General features: G+C 33.2%; 2 protein-coding genes and 1 long non-coding RNA gene across 8 annotated transcripts; 2 read left to right on the forward strand and 1 right to left on the reverse strand.

Moving 5' to 3' along the window:
- Nucleotides 1-1,358: 1,358 nt before the first annotated feature.
- LOC105763313 (protein EMBRYONIC FLOWER 1) lies at nucleotides 1,359-8,982 on the forward strand. 3 transcript variants are annotated; one of them, XM_012581540.2, is made up of 7 exons: nucleotides 1,359-1,619; nucleotides 2,769-2,940; nucleotides 3,777-4,192; nucleotides 4,270-4,377; nucleotides 4,492-5,936; nucleotides 6,589-8,333; nucleotides 8,427-8,982. In XM_012581540.2, exons 2-6 carry the CDS (start codon nucleotides 2,780-2,782, stop codon nucleotides 8,308-8,310), a joined length of 3,852 nt encoding a protein of 1,283 aa, XP_012436994.1. In that variant the 5' UTR covers nucleotides 1,359-1,619; nucleotides 2,769-2,779; the 3' UTR covers nucleotides 8,311-8,333; nucleotides 8,427-8,982. The 3 variants fall into 3 exon arrangements, with proteins under 3 accessions (XP_012436994.1, XP_052489490.1, XP_012437127.1); XM_052633530.1 differs by having other exon boundaries at nucleotides 2,779-2,940; XM_012581673.2 differs by lacking the exon at nucleotides 2,769-2,940 and having other exon boundaries at nucleotides 1,360-1,619.
- A 3,781-nt stretch (nucleotides 8,983-12,763) lies between these two features.
- On the forward strand, nucleotides 12,764-14,563 carry LOC128042608 (uncharacterized). Of its 2 annotated transcripts, none has more exons than XR_008198104.1 (2): nucleotides 12,764-13,787; nucleotides 13,906-14,563. It is a non-coding gene; the product is annotated as an uncharacterized LOC128042608 (long non-coding RNA). The 2 variants fall into 2 exon arrangements; XR_008198103.1 differs by having other exon boundaries at nucleotides 13,983-14,563.
- On the reverse strand, nucleotides 14,011-19,762 carry LOC105763150 (L-gulonolactone oxidase 3). 3 transcript variants are annotated; one of them, XM_012581425.2, is made up of 4 exons: nucleotides 18,727-19,762; nucleotides 16,248-16,503; nucleotides 15,072-15,635; nucleotides 14,011-14,375 (listed from the first exon to the last, which is right to left on the reverse strand). In XM_012581425.2, exons 1-4 carry the CDS (start codon nucleotides 19,399-19,401, stop codon nucleotides 14,356-14,358), a joined length of 1,515 nt encoding a protein of 504 aa, XP_012436879.1. In that variant the 5' UTR covers nucleotides 19,402-19,762; the 3' UTR covers nucleotides 14,011-14,355. The 3 variants fall into 3 exon arrangements, with proteins under 3 accessions (XP_012436879.1, XP_012436814.1, XP_012436752.1); XM_012581360.2 differs by having other exon boundaries at nucleotides 14,791-15,635; XM_012581298.2 differs by lacking the exon at nucleotides 14,011-14,375 and having other exon boundaries at nucleotides 14,673-15,635.
- Nucleotides 19,763-19,986: the final 224 nt, after the last annotated feature.

Consider the following 19,986-nt stretch of genomic DNA (forward strand, 5'->3'; position numbering starts at 1 on the left):
AAGGCAAAACAACTTTTTATCCTTAACATTTACAATTTTTGTCAAATTGGTCTTTACTCTTAAAACCACATAAACAATTACAAAATGTTTTAAAATTATTTTTTTCATATTTTCAATAGAAGTATAATTTTTTTGAAAAATTAAAACTCTTTGAAATTAATTTTTTAAAAATAAATTTAAATATTTAATAAAATTAAAAATATAAAAATTATGTTATTTACTCCATAAATCGTAATAAGGTCTCTCGAGCTATTTAGTCATCCATATTAAATCAAATTTGATCAAGATTTTTTATTTTAAATCAAACTAATTATATATATAAAAATATTTTATGTAAATTTAATTATGAAGTATATTAAATATTAGTATATAATAAATTTTAGGGATAAATATCAAATTTATACATGAATTTTTGTCCAATGTGCAATTCAATATATGAATTTCAATTTGGTGCAATTATACACATGGAATTTGAATTGTGGTACATATGCATACATGAAACTTTGATTTTGATTCAATTGTACACATTTAAAGAAATGAATACATATATTTATTTTCCTATTCGGTTAATATAATTATTTTTGTTAACAATATATCAACGTAAAATTGTGCTAATTCAATAATGTTGTTAGTGATTCGGGAAAATTGAATCAAATTAAAATTTCATGTATAAAATTGCACAAAACTAAAGTTTATATATGACATTGCACATTGAATCAAAATTCATGTATAATTTTGATATTTATTCTAATTTATAAATAATGATACAAATTCTAAATTGATTCAAGTTAAATTTAAAATAATTATATTAACAAAATTATATTATAGTTATCTAAATATAATTATATTTAAAATTTATATTACATTTAATATAAATTGATTTAGAGTTTGTATCATTACTTAAAATATATTTTATTTTAATAATTTGTATACTTTATAATTAAATTTACATAAAATTATTTTTATATATAATTAATTTGATTCAAAATTAAAAAAATATTCATTTTGAAAAGTAGAGATATTAGAAATAATTAAATTATAATAGAGAGACTAAATCTAAAAAAAATGCATAGTACAGGGATGTTCTATGAAAATCTACTAATATTTAATGCTTTGGGAACAGGAGCGTGTACCAACGCGTTCTAATAGTGCGCTTTTTTCATTATTCCAATCTAGGGCAACACCCATAATGGAATTGTGATAAGAACCGAACCTCACTTCCACGTGGGCCAAATCCATTGGTTCTTTTTCCTAGCATTGGTTTTCTCTCTTATACTTTCTAAATAAAATAAAATAAAATAAATTATATAGAAATATTTTTTTTACAGATGATTTTTAATACAACAACAACAAAAGACCCTCCTTTCAAGGACAAAAGATAAAAACTCTTTTCTTGTCTACTCTTCTTTCTCTCTCTCTCTAAAAGAATCGAAAAACCTCTCCTTTGTTGAAGCTAGGGTTTCTCCAAACGTCGCACTCAAATTATACACGACGAGCTTCAGATCTCTTCAGAAAGACTCAATCTTCTACTAGGTCGATCAATGTTCTTCCTTTTGATACCATTTTCTCGACTGGCCGTGAAGAATCGAAGCTGGGTTGGTTTTAGATTGTCTTAAGAGGTAATAACTCAAATAAAGGTATTTTTTTCTGATCTAATTACAATTTAAAGCTCTGGGTTTGTTTTGTTATTGATTTGTTTCCTTTTGATTAATACGAGTTTAAGCTGAGCTGGAGCTTTTTGTTTATTTCAGTTATCTTGGGTTAGTTTACTGTGTTTAGTACGTTAAGTTTAGACTTTTATTGACGTTTTGGCATCTGGGTTTGCTTTATGAGTTAATATATTCACCTTTTTAATGGATATTTTATGTACTCTTTTATCGGTTTTGTGGTCGTGGAAATGATGTTCACTGTTCACTAGCTTGTGAATTTTGATAGTTATGAAACCCTAGATAAAATTTTTCATTTTATGGATTATTGTAACATCAAACTCGAAGGCTTGGAGGTGAGTTTTAAAGCTTATTATTTTTGCATTGATAACAAGACTATTATTCTCATCGAAAACTTTAGTTCGTATTATCTGATAAAACCCTAACATGTTTTTTTACCTTATTGGTGTAATTTGATGATTTACTTTGTATTCTAAATGGATGGGTTTTGCTATATAATCTATTAGGATGTTATTGAAACATTAATGCTGTAACTGCAATCATATTTATGTTTGGTTTCATGGGAACTAGGGTTTCCAATTTTGTTCCCTTTGAATAGTATTCAGTCCTCTACTGCTATAAGTTATTATTTTATGTAATAAATCACCATATATAGGGGCTTTCCAGCTTCTCATCTTTTCTATTGTATCCGTCTTACTGTATTGCTGTTATTTCATCTTGAATTCCTAGGAATCATTAAGTGCGTGCTTAAGTTCTTGTGCTATACTTAATATCTTAGAGCTTCATGCATGTTGATTACATAGCTTATGGACATGGTCACACTGTTACCATGTATTGTTATCAATGCTCATGACAGCTTATGGATATAGTTACACTGTTACTATGTATTGTTATCAATGCTCATGGCAGCTTATGGATATAGTTACACTGTTACTATGTATTGTTATCAATGCTCATGGCAGCTTATGGATATAGTTACACTGTTACTATGTATTGTTATCAATGCTCATGGCAGCTTATGGATATAGTTACACTGTTACTATGTATTGTTATCAATGCTCATGGCATATCTAATTGTTGCACATTGGTGTTATCCGTTAGTTACTCATAGCATGGAGACAACTACTGTGGTCAAGGAAACTCATCACAGTTGCAGTTCTAATCTTGTCGCCAAGTCCATGGAATCACCCATAAAGATTGACTCAATATCCATAGATCTTATCAATGCTAATGATGACATTGATACTAGGAAGTGTGAACATTTTTCTATTCGGTAAGCCATGATCCTTAATATTCAGTGCTCTTGTCTACTTGTTGAACTTGCTCAAGCTCTCTATATACTACCATTGTTGTTGAAAATGGGTTTATGGTAGCTGCAGTTTGAGTGTGGGCTATATGCAGCGAGTGTACCTATGTGAGAGAGGTATCTTTCCTTAGTGGAATCAATTGATACGTGAGGGTATATCCTAATAAATGCTTTTGAAATCATCTATCAAAATGAGAATTATTGATAGAATTAATTAACTTATTTCTTTCCTTCAGTTGTTCATGCTTCCTCACTAACTTCATAGCTTTCTTGTTTGTGTGTGTGCACGATGACTTTTCTCCACATTTTAGGGATTGGATCAAAATGTCTTGGATATTCTAGTTATAAATTAGTGCATTAGCTGAGGTATTTTATTCTTTATCAACATATTGTTTGAGATAGAATGGAATGTTGAGATCATATCTCCAACAAATATGAAAGTATACTAAACATCTAATTTATGTAATGGCATCGAATAAAGGGATTACAGTTATAAGTTGAGGTAAACTTATTGCAAGATTTGATATCTATAAATGGTTTCTGCTGATACATAGTTCTTTGAGCACTACTTTCAGACTTGCTAGTTGCTATATGCAGTGCATTAATGGTCATGTTGGAAGTCTTACTCATAAATTCCCTTTATAATTTGAGGGAAATTTATTGCAAGATTTGATATCTATAAATGGCTTCTGCAGATGTATAGTTCTTTGAGTACTCCCTTCAAACTTGCTAGTTGCTATATGTGGTGCATTAATGGTCATGTTGGAAGTCTTCCTCATAAATTCCCTTTGATTTAAATGCAGTGGATATGCATCTGAGATGCGCAGGAAAGACTGGAAGAAAAGTTGGCCATTTTCATTAGATGGTGGCCAGAATATATTTAAAGAACAGAACTGTAAGCTTCCTCCTTTACTTGTTCCAAAGTTCAGATGGTGGTGTTGCCAGAACTGTCTGCGGGACATTGGGGCTGAAGGCAGTATAAATGAAGAAAGAAATGTTACTAATGATAGTAGCAAATTGAAATCCTTTGGCTCTTGTCCCCTTGTGTCATCCCTTGGGGATTCTGTAGTGTCTTCATCAGGTTTGCTGCAGGCTGGAAAGAGTAATGTTGACTCAAGAAAATGTGATGCTATTGCTTGTTTGAATGTTAATAGCAGTCATCCTTTCGTTAGTGGTAAAAGTGACAAGAGAGTGGAAAACACAGATGTACAGGTCATAGGTATATATCTATCCTAGCTCAGTCTTCATGTGGCTACCACTAAATTAGAACTTAAATTGTTTTGGTTGTTTTTCCAGGGCAAACAGATATCTTAGAAAATAACATTAATAAGGAGATTCCGAAATATGCTGGAATAGAAGTTATTGCTAGCCTTATGAAGCAAGCACTTTGTTTAGATGAAAAAGGTATGTCTACCATGAGTAAAAGACCATATAAATAAACTTAAGCATTTTCCTGCATTGCAACTGAAACTGGAACAACAGTAGCTGCAATAACACTGTTTCTTATTTCTGCAACAGTGGCTTCTCTGCAACATCATAATCCCAATTTAGAAGATAATGAAGTTGCTGGTGTCAAGCTTCCTGAATCAAATGTGGAGCATGCAGTTAAGGATGCCACTGAAATACGTCAAACAGGAAAATCTGCCTGTGATCAACAGATGGAGTTGGTAACAGGTTGTGGATCCCATGGAATAGCAAGTACAGTTCATAGGGTTCCTGATACTTTCAAGATTCATACAGATGGACATTCTTCTTTGGAATTAGATGATTGTGATTACACATCATCTGATAGTGATGAGGTATTGCCTGGAACTGCATCTGGCAGCGTGCATCGAAGAAAAAACCGTAAGGTGCGTCTGCTGACCGAATTGTTGGGTAAAAACAAAGATGAAAAAACTAATCTCACGAGTACAGAGGATTCTCCTTCTAGTACCAATCCTGATGCGTCCGTACACATAGATTCAGTATCTGCTTCCCAAGGTCCGGTCACTTTCCATGGAAATGTTATGAGTAGTTTGGCTCGTAGAAGGAAAAGAAAGATGCCACAGGATGAAGAATGGATGCCTGGGGAATTGATGAGCTCTCCAAATAATGGCCATAAAAACCTTAGGACCTTCAACAGAGATGCAGAAACTGCTGATGGAATCACAAGTTCTGATTCAGAAGGTACAATTAACAGAAGCAGCTTACAGACTCCAGCAAAGAGCAATTTGGTTAACTTTAAAGTTGATAGAAGTCCTATTCTAGGAAAGAAGAAAAACAAAAAGACCCAGAGTATTGATCAATGTCCATCCTTGCATCTGTCTCGAGAAAATCTGCAGAAGGAAAGACAGAAAAAGCCTGGAGATGCCACTAAGAGTGATGCCACTGATATTGCTTTGTACAAATCAAATGATGTATCTGCAGGCAGTGGGTTCAATCCCTTAACTCTATCTGCCGCAATGGCAGAAAAAAAGTCTAATTTGTTGAAGAAAAAGAGCAAGATGCATCTAGATCATGATCGGCAAGCTTCTCCAGTTCCTTGGAACAATGGCATTCTCAGAGAAGGTCTGACTTCAAGGGAAGATGTAGAAATAAGACAAATTGGGAATGTAGCTGTTCCTCTTGAATTAACCCAGGATGCATCACCTGAAAAAGGAGTGCAATTTTCCCTTAGTAATTGCTTTCCTGCTAAAAGATATGATGCAAAATGTAGTACTTCAATAAGAGATGGGCTACAATCTTTATCATCTTGCCAAGGGTGTGTTCTTAGTGAATATGATACTAGGAGGAAAGATCTAAACATGAACCATGTTGGAGAGTGTACTTTTCCAACTAAATCTCAAGTTGATGCCTTCCTTTGGAAGGGTATGCATGTTGATCTCAACAGTAATCAAATCACATACGGAATACCGTTCCTAAATGAGACGCAGAAGCACAGATCTCCTGATGAAGTTGGGAGTTGTTCCACAATGCTGCAAATGGTATGAACTTTTATTCTGTTGATCAAGTAGTGAACTGGCATTTATAATGAAAAAGAAAATAAATTCATAAGATATTTTTGCAGAATCATTTGTGTGATCTTTCCCCACATTTATTTTTCCTCTGTAACCAAGTTTGTTTTTACATTCAGTTTTGGCATACATGAATTATTCAAGTTATGATTAGCATTTAGAATAAAGTTTCTGGAATTTTCAGATCAACTATATATATATTTTTGAGCCAGAAACTTTCCCTTTTCTTCAACCAGTTATAAAACTTCAAAAAGGTACGTACATCTTTTTCTTTTTTGGGAAAACTGGTTCACATCTTTTTCTTTTGCTTTGAAACAACTTTTGCTTCCATCCTTAATCCTTACTCCAAAATACAGATCTCTTGGAATTTTTTAAAACACTAATTGGTTCTGATATAAGCTCATGTTATCTAATATATGAAAGCTTAGATACTAGCATTTTTGTTGATAACTTTGAAGATGGCATATATATGTAGCATTAACTTAAGCAATCATGTGAACTTTATGGCAAACATTTCCAACGTAATGAGGAAAAGTTCTGCTAATTAATGCATCTGTTTTTCCATCATGTTGTTTCTGTGAAATTGAGAAGAGGGTTTCTTTCCATCTTATCTCTTTTGCAGGATTTCAGTGTTACAAGCAACAATGGGAGAACTATGGAGTTTCCAGACCATGCAACAGTTGCCAGGGAGCATTATGATCAACGTGTTGAAATGGTTTCTGAGCAAGGAGCTGCAGATGACATAATGGAAATTGCTGAACTCATGGCAAAGAATCAGTATGAACGGTGTCTTCCTGATACTGAAATTGATAAACAGCTGCCAGAAACCAGTAACACCAAAATTCATCAGAGGGTGGATCTTAATAAAGTATATGAAAATGAAGAGATGATCCTGTTTCAAGAGACCCCAGATAAACTGGAAGCTCAAGCTAAAAACGAAAGAATTGGCAAGTTTGCAAGAGGCGATAATGTGGGATCCAGCAAGCAAAAGTCAGTGGACTATTTCTCTCATATAGACCGAAACCAGTACAAGATGAGCCAGTTGGAACAAGGTTACCCCCCTGCAGGCTTTAGACCTTTTCCTCTATGTGGAGAGAAGCCATTGAATGGGGTCCAATTTTCTGCCACCAATTCCATCAGGCAAAACAGTGCTCAAAATTGCCAGCAGGTAAGGAACATGGTTGGGCAAAGGTCCTCTCATGCTAATGTGCAGGCATTGGGAGTTTGTAACACATGCCAGAGTGCTCCACCGCAGAATAAAGAAGTAGCTCACCTATGGTCATCCATGATACCGAGTAGCATGTCCTATGTGCACAGCATCCCTCAAAAGTGTGCTGATCAGGTTGCAAGTTTAGATGTGCTTTCACATTGCCCCAGCAGTCTACCTAAGGGAAATATGAGCCGAAATGATGACCGGAACTTCTTGAATCTGGCTTCAAACTATGAGAAGCATTGTAGGAAGTTTGATTCTGAAGCGCTTAGAAGGACACATACAGATTACTCATTTTCTTGCAAGCATAATGGGGCAGGGCCGTTAGATCTGTATTCGAATGAAACAATACCAGCCATGCATTTACTCAGTCTTATGGATGCAGGGTTACAGTCAGGGGCATCAGTTGATGTTGATGGAAACCAAAGATTTGTTAAGAAAACTTCTTTTGTTCCTGGTCATCGTCCTAAGGAGTTTTCAAGCATGCCATCAGGGGGATATAGAACCAATTCAATGAAACATCTATCATTTGATTGCTACAGTAAAAACCACCTACCTGAGAGTTTCTGTGAGTGTGTGTCAGCCACTCCAGCAGTCGGTCCTTCTACTTCATTCCAGCATGGTAAAAGTTTCAAGAAAGCACCTGATTTTGTGGGTCAAATTTCACTGAAGTCTCGAGAAAAAGAGAAAAACAAATGCTCAGACTCGCAAAGGCAGAGTAAAAACCACAGATCACAAAAAACTTCATCTTCAAATAGTGGCTTAAACACAACTTGTGGATCTATTCCTGTTCATAGTTTGCCGAAATTGGCGCTTGGAACTGCAGATTTTACGATGTTTCCCATGACATTTCATCCAAAGGAGAGTGCAACAAAACAGAAGCATAAGGCTCATTCTATGAGCGGCACTCTCTTCCATCCAAAAAGTGGTTCAGAGACTGGTATCTGCCACATTAATAGAAACCCTGCTGATTTTACTGTGCCTGAAGCTGGAAATAAGTACATGATTGGTGGTGAAGACCTTAAATTTGGAAGGGAAAAAGCTCCGTCATCTGGATTGGTAAAATTGGTTGGGCACAAGCGTGAGAGGAAGCATGCAATTAGGAAAGAGCATTCACGAAATCGAACCTCATGAGACTGTTACAATTATATTTTCTGGTATCTTCATTCTGGTTTCAAACTGATCCCTTCCGTTGCACTTCCTCTACCTGAATTCTTCAATTAGAAATTGACTTGTCTAATTTTCTGCAGGAAAAACCCGAAGCACCCTCTTTGATGCCCAGGAACAACACCCCAAAAAAAAAACAGAAAAGCTTAAAAGCTTTATCAAATGTCTGACTTCAAACCGGTCAGATTTACTACACAAGTTGAATTTTTTGGCCTTGAAAAAAGAAAAAGCTAGGTGCACGGTAAGGCCTGTAAATATTTGCATATGCCTCGACCCCTGCACAACCGCCCTTACATTACATGTCAACTGAAATTATTCGATGTTGTATGCTGGCGTTGTCCTGAACAAGTGTTTGTAAAACCTAAATACTGCCCTTCATTTGTACTCAAAAGTGCTTGTTTGTCACTTAAATAAGTTGGTTTATGCTCCATTCTTGAGCCAGTTATTGAGAGTGGAAACAGAACAGGCAATTAGTCAATATAAGAGCCTTATAGGGATACTCTATACCTGTATTTTTAGTAATTATTCAGTTGTAATTTACAGTTCTTAAGGTTTGAGAAGAAGAGATAAACATGGATGGTATCCTATGAAGCCTGTGGGATATACATATATACCTTCCAAAGTCGTTTTGCTGTTTTATCGTGTATGTTGTGCTTTCCCTTTTTGATTACTAAACTAACTTTTATGGATAACATGATTTCTCTTATCATGAGAGTCCTGAGATGAAGATTATCCAAGTTCCAGTGAATTCTCCTTTTTAGCATGAGAAGCTATGTTATTCTGATTTGAAGTGAGTGTTGGAGTATCATGTACACAAGTATATATATTGCATATAAATATTATAATTTTGTACCAATCAATATGGATTAATATGCATTGGTACAAGTTGGTATGGGTTGAAACAAATTGGAACACATCGAAATCTTAATCGTAATTGAACCTATATTATTTGGTATCGATTGAAGGACAACATGGCACATACTTGTTGAAACCACTGTTTGATTAAAAAAAACAGTTGTCGAAAAAAAACGAAAATTGGAGTCGCCACCAATTTTTTTTATTTAGGTGTGTTTAGATCACTTCATAATTTAATCATTTTAATAAAAATTTAAATTTACTAAAATGATAATTTTTGGTCTACGAAATCTAGAAAATGGGTTCGGGAGTCGGTTATGCACGAGGAAGGATTAGCACTCTCGATACGCCCAAAATTGGTACCTAGTTAATTAATTAATGTCTTAATGCCGAATATCGAAAACTCGAAAAGATTAAAAATACGATCCTTTTATTTAAAAAAATTTGTATAAATCAAAATGCATGCTAAGGCCCTCTTATTTCGGAAGATAGAATGTCACACCCAATGAGTTAGGATGTGATGTTTCGCATCCTCGAAAATGAGCTTTTCTTTTAATTTTTAAAACTCATGCAGTGAAGTTTAAGAAGGATATTCAATTGTTAGAGCACAATTTCTCAAAATTCCAAACATAGAATATTGCCTTTATTTTTTAAAAATCCTTAATTCGAGATAGCAAAATGTTATATCCAGTGAGTTAGGATTCAACAATTTGAGTTCTCAAGAATAAGCTTTATTTGAAATTTGTACGATTTTATTGAAAAAAGATACTCGGCCACCTAAATTCAACGAAGAGAATTGAAGCCCAAAGTTAGAGCACAATTTTCTCGAGAATCTTTGGATACCGGGTATTTTGGAAACTTATAAATAAAACTATTTCGATATTTTAATAAAATGTAATATTTTAAACAATGTAATGCGATTGAATGTTTACGTACAACGCAAAAAGGATAATTCGAAAATAAAATGTACACCAATGAATAACAAACAATTAACAAACAAATACAAACAAGCATAACAACAATAATTTCAATCATATATTATGTAAATACCAATATCAACGGTCGAACATCAAATGAATTATTAATCAAAATTTTTAAAGATACACTAAAAATAACAAAAGGAGAAATTTTAATTTATAGATCCTATGTACGAAGTTTTAAAATAAATTATATACATGAGTATAAAATAGATTCGAAATAGAATAAAAAACGTTGCATAATAGTATTTGAAATAAGTTTGAAGCAAATAATATGCATATATTAATTTTACATAGGTAATACTTATAAAGTGAAACACAATGGTAATAATACATATTATAAAATATCAAAACCGTATACAAAATATATCAAATTTTCATAAAAAAATATAAAATAATTAAGGATGAATTAAATAATAATATGTTAAGTTTAAAACCATAACCCATAATGAATTTGAAATGTTAATGTAGGATTAATTTAAATAATGTTAATAATAATTTAAAATAATAACATGTTAAATCTTAAAATAATACTAGTGATAAATTTTAAAACGATGTTAACTTTAAATATTAAGTAATACTAGATTTAAAACAAATATATTAAAAACAAGAACCATTTAAATATAAAAAAATACACTAATAAGAACTGAATTTGAATTAAAACAGAGGTAAAAAGAGGAAAAAAAAGAAAAGAAAAAAAGAATGATGGGTCAAAATGGAATTAAAATAAAATTAAAGAGCAACAAACATAATTAAAATAAATAAAAAAGGACTAAAGTGCAGTGCGCGAATAATATAAGGGACCAAAAATGGAATATTCCTAACACCTCAAAATGCTGCGCTATGATAAGGACCAAGGTGAGCAGAATTCAAAATATATTGGGTAAAATTAACAAATAACGAAAACAAAATTAGAAATAGGAACTAAAACAGAGGGACCAGTGGCGCAAATATTTCCTCCGAGACCAAAACGCGTGGACCTGGTCGTGTTCGGGTCGGATCATCGGGTCAGTGCCAATACGGCACCGTTTTAAAGCCATTGACCCAGGCCCTAAACGGTGTCGTTTTATGCCCTATATAAATGTCATTCAAAACCCTAAGAATAGAATACTTCAAAGCTTTATTAAACTATCAGAAAAAAAGAAACCTAAACTAAAATAAAAATTACAATGGTTGGCTGTTTTCTTTTATAATCGAATATTCAAAATAAAAAATAAAATAAAAATACAATGTTTTTTTCTTCTCTGCTGCGCTGTTTGTTTTATTTGCAGGTACTGCGTACGGAGGCTGTGGACGTGGTGTGTATGGAGGTGCGCGTGAAGAACGGCTTGGCTGCGGCGCAGAGGCTTGGCACGCGCGAAGGAGGGTTTGGCCACTGCGGCGCTGGGAGCCGAATGTTGCTAAGGTTTCTTGCTTCTGTTTTGCGTTTTGGGCTCATTGGGCTAGAGGTTTTTAGGCTAGTGGGCTAGGTTAAATTTAGGCTTTGGGCTTGGGTTAATTGGGTTTGGTTGTAATTTTGGGTTTCTGTTATCCGTTTAATGGACTTATTTATGAAAATGGACTTTTAATATTTTTGTTTTTATATTGGTTTTATTTATTTACATAGGCCCGGGCAAATTGGGCTAGTATGATCTCTATTGATTATATATAATTTATGTTTTTTTATAAATTGAATTTGAATTGTGTTAATAAATATAAAAATAAAGTGAATTATTACATCCAAAATTAAAATATTTATAAATTTAAAAAATTTAAAATTATTTGTATCGGTCATAATCGAGTTCGAAAAAATTCAAATCGAAAAAAAGTCTAAATTAAAAAAAAAAAAATCGAACTTACAAAAATTTGAATCCAGAATCCAAAAAATTCTGAACATATTTCCAAACCTGATAAAATTAGAATCTAAAAAAAACTCGATCCGAGCGTACGAATTTGCCACCTTCATACATATCTGACTTGACTATATTAAAGTAATAATTCACCTCCCTCATGGTCGTGGGGCATAAGAGATGCCCACAGCCAGTTAGCCCTTCAATCTTGGGCTGAGAAAAACTTTTTAATTAATTTTTATGAAATAATCTACGTAAATGATGACTGGATTATTAATAAGTTTCTAATTAAATCATTCGTACAAAATTATAACTTAAATTATTAGTTTTATTTTTCTTTGATTCGGGTTTAAATATACATTCCTCAATTTTGTGTTGGAACTGTGTTAATCGGAAAGTAATTCCGGAGACCAAGGGGCGAACACTCGAGGAGCTACAGACATATCAATGTCTAAAATCTACAATAAAATTATAGTCAATTGAAAGTTGAAACTGATTTTAATAGATCTATTCGATTGACTTGGTGTAATTGAAAGTTGAAAGTTTCCATATAAAGCCCCGGCTTCTTTTTTTCTTCAGCTTTGGCCCTCTTTACAATGCAAGCAACCGAAACTGGGGGGGCTTCAGTTTTTTTTAGGGTTTTAAAGCACCCAAAACGGTTAGTTTTGGTTTTTAATGATTTTATATTTTATTTAACCTCTAAGTGATATGGATATTATGTAAAATGATTAAAATTTCTTGTCATACGTGTGGAGCTGAAGTTTGGTGAGAGTTTTGATTTTCCCATCGAGTGGAGCTTGCCTCCCATTGAGCTTTGTAATTATAAGCCTCCATTAAAGGGTTACGATGGGGCTAAGGAGCAATTTAAGATGATGAATAGGAAGTATCTCCTCATAGTTCCCCGGGATATCACCCTTCATAAAATCTTCGAGTACTGCCTGTTTAATAAGGGCGCAAATGGTTATTTCGAGAGTAGTTTCCACATTGGTTTCATTAATGGCGGGAAATTTAAGCTATGGGATCAGTCGTGGCCTTTTGATTTAGAGGATATATATAGTGGCCTTAATCCTCCACAGGCTAATGGAGGAACCTTTGCAAGACATTGTAAATTACAAGAAATGTTTGGATAAAAAATGAAGGGTTCCAGATGGCATGCATCGTTCCTTACCCCTTATCCCCTCGAAGGTTGAGAAACCTCCTGTTGTTGTGAGGACCAACACAACCATTGTTGTTGGTGCAGGAGGAGGAGGCCCCTTTAGATGTCCCTCTGGTAAACATGGTCATTAGCTTCGAGAGTTCGTTAAACAACGGATGGAGTGGCACAACAGGGTTGGAGGGTCGTCATGATGGGGCCTCCCATTTTCCGTCATACCTTTCCTTTAACCTTGTCAATTTTTTTCTAATTGCTGATATTGTGGCTTATTTTTATTGATTTTGATAATGTTTTTCCTATGTGCAGTTACTTCAACTCCAATTACCTAAATTCCTGCAACTAGACAGATAGATTCCAAATCTTGGATGTTGCCCTTGCTAGTGCGATAGTCGCTCCTGCCAGGAAAAGACTAAGGAAGCAGTCTGAGAAGCCATCCAAGAGGTAAAAGAAATTTATCATAGTTAAGGGACAGGGCTAACCAAAGCCTTGAGGGTTGACCATCTGGGAGCCTGCTGCTCCCTCAACAAGTGTTGTCTAAACTTCCACTAATCAGCTCTAAGGGGGTCCTCTCGGGACCACGTCATAGGCCCCCCTCTAGGGGTGATTTTTTCCAATGTTGGCTCAACTTAGGTAAGCTATCTATTGCCCACTGAAATTCCTTCTTCAGGTATGGTGTCTATGTTTTCTTCACGATTTTGTGAAGTCATTCATTTTTTTTTATTGACGTCGGTTGTGCTTGTACTTCTAGGTCCTTCAAATACAAGTACACCACCCACCCTTTTGGACCTTGTTACTAAAACTGAGTTCTCTGTCCTTGCTACACAGGACTCCATCCTTGCGACTAGTCGGCATATGCAAACAAATATAGACTATATACTTAATTATTTTAAAGTCTTAAAGCAAGAAGCACTGAAGTTTAATGATACATTGAAGAAGGTTAAAGATGAGTTGACGGAGTGTTAGTGGGTGGTGGATGAGCTTCCGAAGGCCAAACTCGAGGCGTATACTTTAGCAGGCAGAGCTAAAGATAAGGCCAATCGCTTGCAAACTCAGGTGGGCTTCTTCGAAACTTCTAATGACACCCTGAAGAAGGAAAAGGAGACATTGATTCTCTGTTGCGACCAACTGGTGGCTGAGCGTGATAGAGTTCGTGCCTAGGTTGTTGAGTTAGTGGAAGCCCTCCAAAGGAAAGAGGATATCAAGGAGCCCTTGGATGACCTAAAGAAGGATAAGGCCCAGACAGAAGAATAAGGGTAATTCAAATCCTTTTAAAAGGTTGGGTGAGTTAAATTGATAAAAAGTATAAATGCTGAAGGCTAAATTTAAAATTATGATGTTTTTGAATTAAATAATTGTAAGATTTGAAAACTATTAGTAAAATATTTTAAATTTTATTTTAAATAACATTTATGCTGTTTAACTTTTTATGCTCTCGAAACTCAAAGGAAAAAAAATGTATTTTCACTAATCAATTTTTGTATGGGAATTTGCAAATTGCACCATTAGAATCAAATATCTAAACCAACAATGTTCTTTTTCTTCTTTAAAAACAATGCTTATTATTATTGTCTCGCTTAGCAAAAATACTAAGTTGTTTCTTTGAATTTATTTTTTTTAAGAAAAAGGAGAAAACCTGAAGACCAATCCGCTAAAAAAATCAAAGATTGGAGGATGATGGTGAATATCTGCAAACTCTAGCTTCACTGTAAACAAGCCCTGGTTTGCAAAAATACCCTTTACTTGGACTGCAATGTCTATCTTCTGAACATATGCAAAGCCCTTCTAAAGCACATCCATCACTTCCAACACCTTCTTTCCCAAATAATATCTCATCCGACCATTCACTCGACAACATATTTTCTGGGTCTAATTGCTTCTTCACTGCAATAAACATATTAAAGTTTAGGTACTTACTTTGAACTTTCAAAAACGCCAAGTTCCTGTTTTTAGCCCAATGTGGGCGAGCCCCATACTTGAAAAACGCCATTTGCTCCACTTCTTCCATTACATCTTGGTTTAACCTCGGGGTGGAAGCTTCATCAGCTCGATAATAGTTGAAATCAACAACTATGGAGTCCTCAGATTGGCCTAGATATGCCTTTGAAGCCTTTATGTATCGAATCAAGAACCCATTATAGTGATCGATCCCACAAAAGTTTTCTGGTTTAAGGTCCCTCAATTTTTTAACATCTTTGATGAAGTCTCCAAACTTTGTAGCAGTAAACATTGCCGTTGATTCATAAAAGAATAGTCCTTTGATTCTTGGATCCCAAGCACAGGAGGCATCGATTCTTGTTTTAGGTGAATATAAGCATGAACCTGATGTCTGCATTTTCCCTTGGCGACCCACTACTGGATAACCTGTGAAAATCTGCCCATTGTTCTTCAATCCATTGCCAATTTGCTTCTTGTACCATAATGTAGTATCCGCCAGCGTGCATTCTCCATTCACACTTTTGGTACTCTCGAATAGTTTTTCTGCAAAATTTTCTCATATTCAAAGACCAAAACTATGCAATGATATACATATTTTTTAAAATGACAATAACCAGAGTTTATACCCACAGGTCAATTGCAGTAAGCGTCCTTAAACTATGATTTAGATTTTAATTTGGTTTCTAAACTATAAGTACCCTAATTGACTCTCAAAGTATCAGTATTGTATTAATCAAGTCATTATATTAATCTAACATTAATTTTAAAGTTAAATGTCAACTCAAATATGATGTATATTTATATAAGAGACTGCTTGAATCAAACCTGATTAGAATAATAATTCTATTAAAATTTAGGACGCTTTTAACTCAACCTAAATAATTCATACAATATGTAAAGATATACTTAAAATTTGATTTACGTATTTTAAATATTATATGTCAAATTTAAGTTAATATTTAAACTAACATATCAATTGACAAAAAAAATTAACTAAAATGAAGTAATAAACTTATGTTTAAAAAAATACAATTTAAACATTTTGAAGTTAGAGAATTAGACATTAAAAATGTGCAACTATAAAAATTGGATCATGAAATCAATTAATTTGAAATATAGATCAAGAATGTGCAATTAACCCTAAAAAAATTTTACCTGATGCTCTGACCGATTTAGAGATGAGGATTTCATTGGATTGAAAGCCAAGAAAGTCGTTAATTCCATCGCCAGGGGTGTCCATGGGAACTCTACTGTCATATCTATACACTGCCGTATGTTTTGATGGATACCATGTGATGTCTCCGAACTCGTATTTCTTTCCATGTTCCATGTAATTGTTTTCAATTGAAGAATCACTTGTGAAATTATATGTAATGCTTCTCTTGAATCCTCTCTCCAGAGACAACTTCACCTGTATATATATATATGTTGTTAAATTTCATACCACATAAATTTATTGCAAATAAATAACGTGAATTTAACGAGAAAAGCGTTATGTCATAAATATAAGAACTTAAGTTCGATCCCAGACAATTTTATTCCCTTCCTCAATTATTAAAAAATTACTTTAGGAATTATAAACATATAATTTATCTATTCAAATAAATAAATTTAAGGTTAAAAGTTCATGTAATTGTATAGAATTTGATATTTGATCCTTTTTTTTCATTTTAAAAATTCTAATTTAATCATTATCGTTTCAAGTTTTTTCGTCAAATTTTATCAATTTAACGTGTTTATTTTATGTTAATCATCAAATTTTCAATTTGACCAATTCTAATAAAAAAATGCTTAGAATTTTAATGACTGGACTAAAATTTTAAATTTAAAAAAATCAAATTTTAAAATCTTAAATTTGAATATGTGATTATAAAATGTTTATACTGATTCCTAATGTAATTTATAGATTAAATTCACATGAAATAATAGGTGAACGTGAACATGATCATATCCAAAGTTGGGATTTTTTAATATAAAATTTCAGTTTTTGATTGAGGTAGACATCCTATCTTTCCTTTAGTGCAAAGTTTTCTAATAGCTATTTTTCTTTTCTAAGAATAATAAAATGTTAATAAAAACAATTAGGAACATAACATGATACAGACAACTGTAATTATTTAAGACTTACGCCATTGTTAGGTTCTTCGTACTTTTCCTGTCAAAGTTTCTCATTTTTTAATGTTAAAATTTGCTGTTAATGGGTGTATTTTGATAAAATTATAGATTTAGTTTTTCATTTTATTTATAAGTTAAAAAATTTATTTAAAATTTTCAATTTTCTTTTTGCGTTGACGCGATTTATGTTTCATATGAAATTTTTGCATAATCTTAATGAACTGTTAACCATTAAATTAAATGAAGAGAAATTTAAGTTTTGAATATATGAGTCTAACTTTTGAGCGTAAAATATTATCTAGAGCTTATTAGAAGTTAGATTATATTTTATTTTTATTTAAAAATTAAGTAATTAATTTATATATTAAAGAATAAATTAATTTTTATGTTAGAAACTTTATTTATTTGTACTATTAAAATTAATAATGCTGACAGGATACTTGTTTTTAATGTTAATGTACAATGATAGGTTTTAACAATAAAAATAGATAAAATTTTAATAAAATATTATCTAACTCTTAATATAATGATTTCTATGGTACTTTTACATATATTTTATTTTTTTAAAATATGAGAATAAATTATATTAGGATCATCCTAAAATGTATAGTTTTTAGGCACCAATAAAATAGTACCACATCATTAAATTTTAAAGGTAACAAATTATTATTATACACTCATCTATATCTAATATCTTCTCCAACATAATTTAACTTTAACTAAATTACTTAAAATAATTAATTTTTAAATTATAAACAAACATCTTTTATTCTTTTACAAATTTTAATTATTTTGTTTTTCATAAGTTAATATTTTTTATTTTTGTGCAACCCATTTAAAAAAAAATTAGTAATTTTTGTGCAATTTTTTTTTCATGCCATTGACACATGATTTTGGTAATTATTTTTTCTTGAACCCCGAACCTTGAACTCGAACCCTATATCTTAAACTCCAAACCTCGAGATTTATGATTTGGGTTTGAGATTTAAGGTTCAGGGTTCGGGTTTAGGTTAGGTTTGTGCTTTGGGTTCAGGGATCAAGGTTTAGGTTAAGGGTTCAAAAGTTCGAGGTTATAGGTTTTGGTTCAATGTTCAAAGGTTCAGTGATACAGATTACGAGTTCGAGATTTAGGATTCGAGTTTAAGGTGCAAGGGTTTGGGGTTCTAAATTTTTGGTTTAGGGTTTGGAATTCTAGACTCAAGTTTAGAGTAAAAAAATATCAAAATTATGTGTACATAAAAAAATTTGTTGAAATATTATTAAATAATTAAAAAGGGGCCATCAATAATGTGGTGGAAATGGTCCATAAATAAATTTTTTTTATGAATGAGCGTATAATAATAATTTCATATCTTTAAAATTTGATGATGTAACAATTTTATTAATATTTAAAAAACTTAATTTTTAATATCATTCTAAATTATTCTAAAAAAAATATTCGCCATATTAAAACTTTTCGAAAATCACCCTATCAAGATGGAATTCACAGCAATTCAAACAAGGAAAGAGAAATAGTTACCTTGGAGATGACACCCAAAATTCCTAAAGAAACTTTTGCAGCATTAAGGAGTTGATCTTGTGCTCCAATTTGTTTTACTTTTGCATACCCTTCTGATTCATTACCTGGAACAATCATGCTGAGCCCAATAACATGATCATGAACAGCTCCTCCTTTGCCCCACCACGAACTTCCATGTGCCCCGGTGCTTATCATCCCCGCCACGCTCACACCCTCCCAATACGGCGCCGCAACCAGGCTCAACCCCGCCTCTTCAACCTTATCAATCACATCCCGTAGCGCCACTCCGGCATCGGCCGTCACCGCCAAATTGACCGAATCAATCTCGATACCGGAATCATATTTCGCCGTACTTATCAACAACGAATCATGACCCAGTGATGAAGGGCAAGCTAGTTTGGGGATCGTGTGTGAAAACTTGCTGACTACTTTCACTTTGAGTTTGTTTTTATTGGCGTGAGCGACGGCAGAGCGAAGCTCTTCTTCAGTCGTTGGGTATACAACGCTTTTGACACTGCAGTCCTTTCGATCTCCCCATGCACCATAGGAACTGGAGAGGGTACAGATTGTTCGGTTGCATTGAACCGGGTCTGGTGCTGGAATAGCATGGACCAGGATGATTGATCCCCATATAAGTAGGTGAAGAAAACCTAGGAGCCACCTAAAATAATACATTTTATTTCTGGATAATTCAATCACTGTTGGCAGATCTGAGCTTTATAGTATGGAGAGTGTTAATTTGGTAAAGAGAATGTGTTAAATTATGGGATTTTTGATAGAATAGAAAGTAATGCTTAGAAGAAACTTTTGAAGAAATAAATTATAAAAAGAGAAGATTTCTTGCACTGAAGACCAAGATAGACTTTGGAGCATATATAGGATAGAGTAATATACATGGTAATATATGATTTGACACGAATATGACATAAAAAATTCCCCACTTTGCACCAAAAAAGACTTTTACCTTCAAAAAATGTTTTTTTTTTCCCACATTTGTGTTTGTTTAGGAGGAGATGGGTTTTCTTTTTTAGTGGTATATATGAACAACAATAAGAGGAAGTGGGATTGAGTTGGGTGCTGTTATAGCCATTTTCGTGCGACTGTGGAACTCTTTGCTCATGCGGTTGACGCGTTTATTATTGGGCCAGATGTCTCTCACTCATAATATTTGGCTGAAAGGAAAGCAATAATGAGTCGTGGTCCTACTTGATCTTTAATAGTTTGGTAAATGGAGCCTTAAAATTTGTTAATCCATTTAAT

This window comes from Gossypium raimondii, chromosome 7 (assembly GCF_025698545.1).
Source record: "Gossypium raimondii isolate GPD5lz chromosome 7, ASM2569854v1, whole genome shotgun sequence".
Lineage (NCBI taxonomy): Eukaryota > Viridiplantae > Streptophyta > Magnoliopsida > Malvales > Malvaceae > Gossypium > Gossypium raimondii.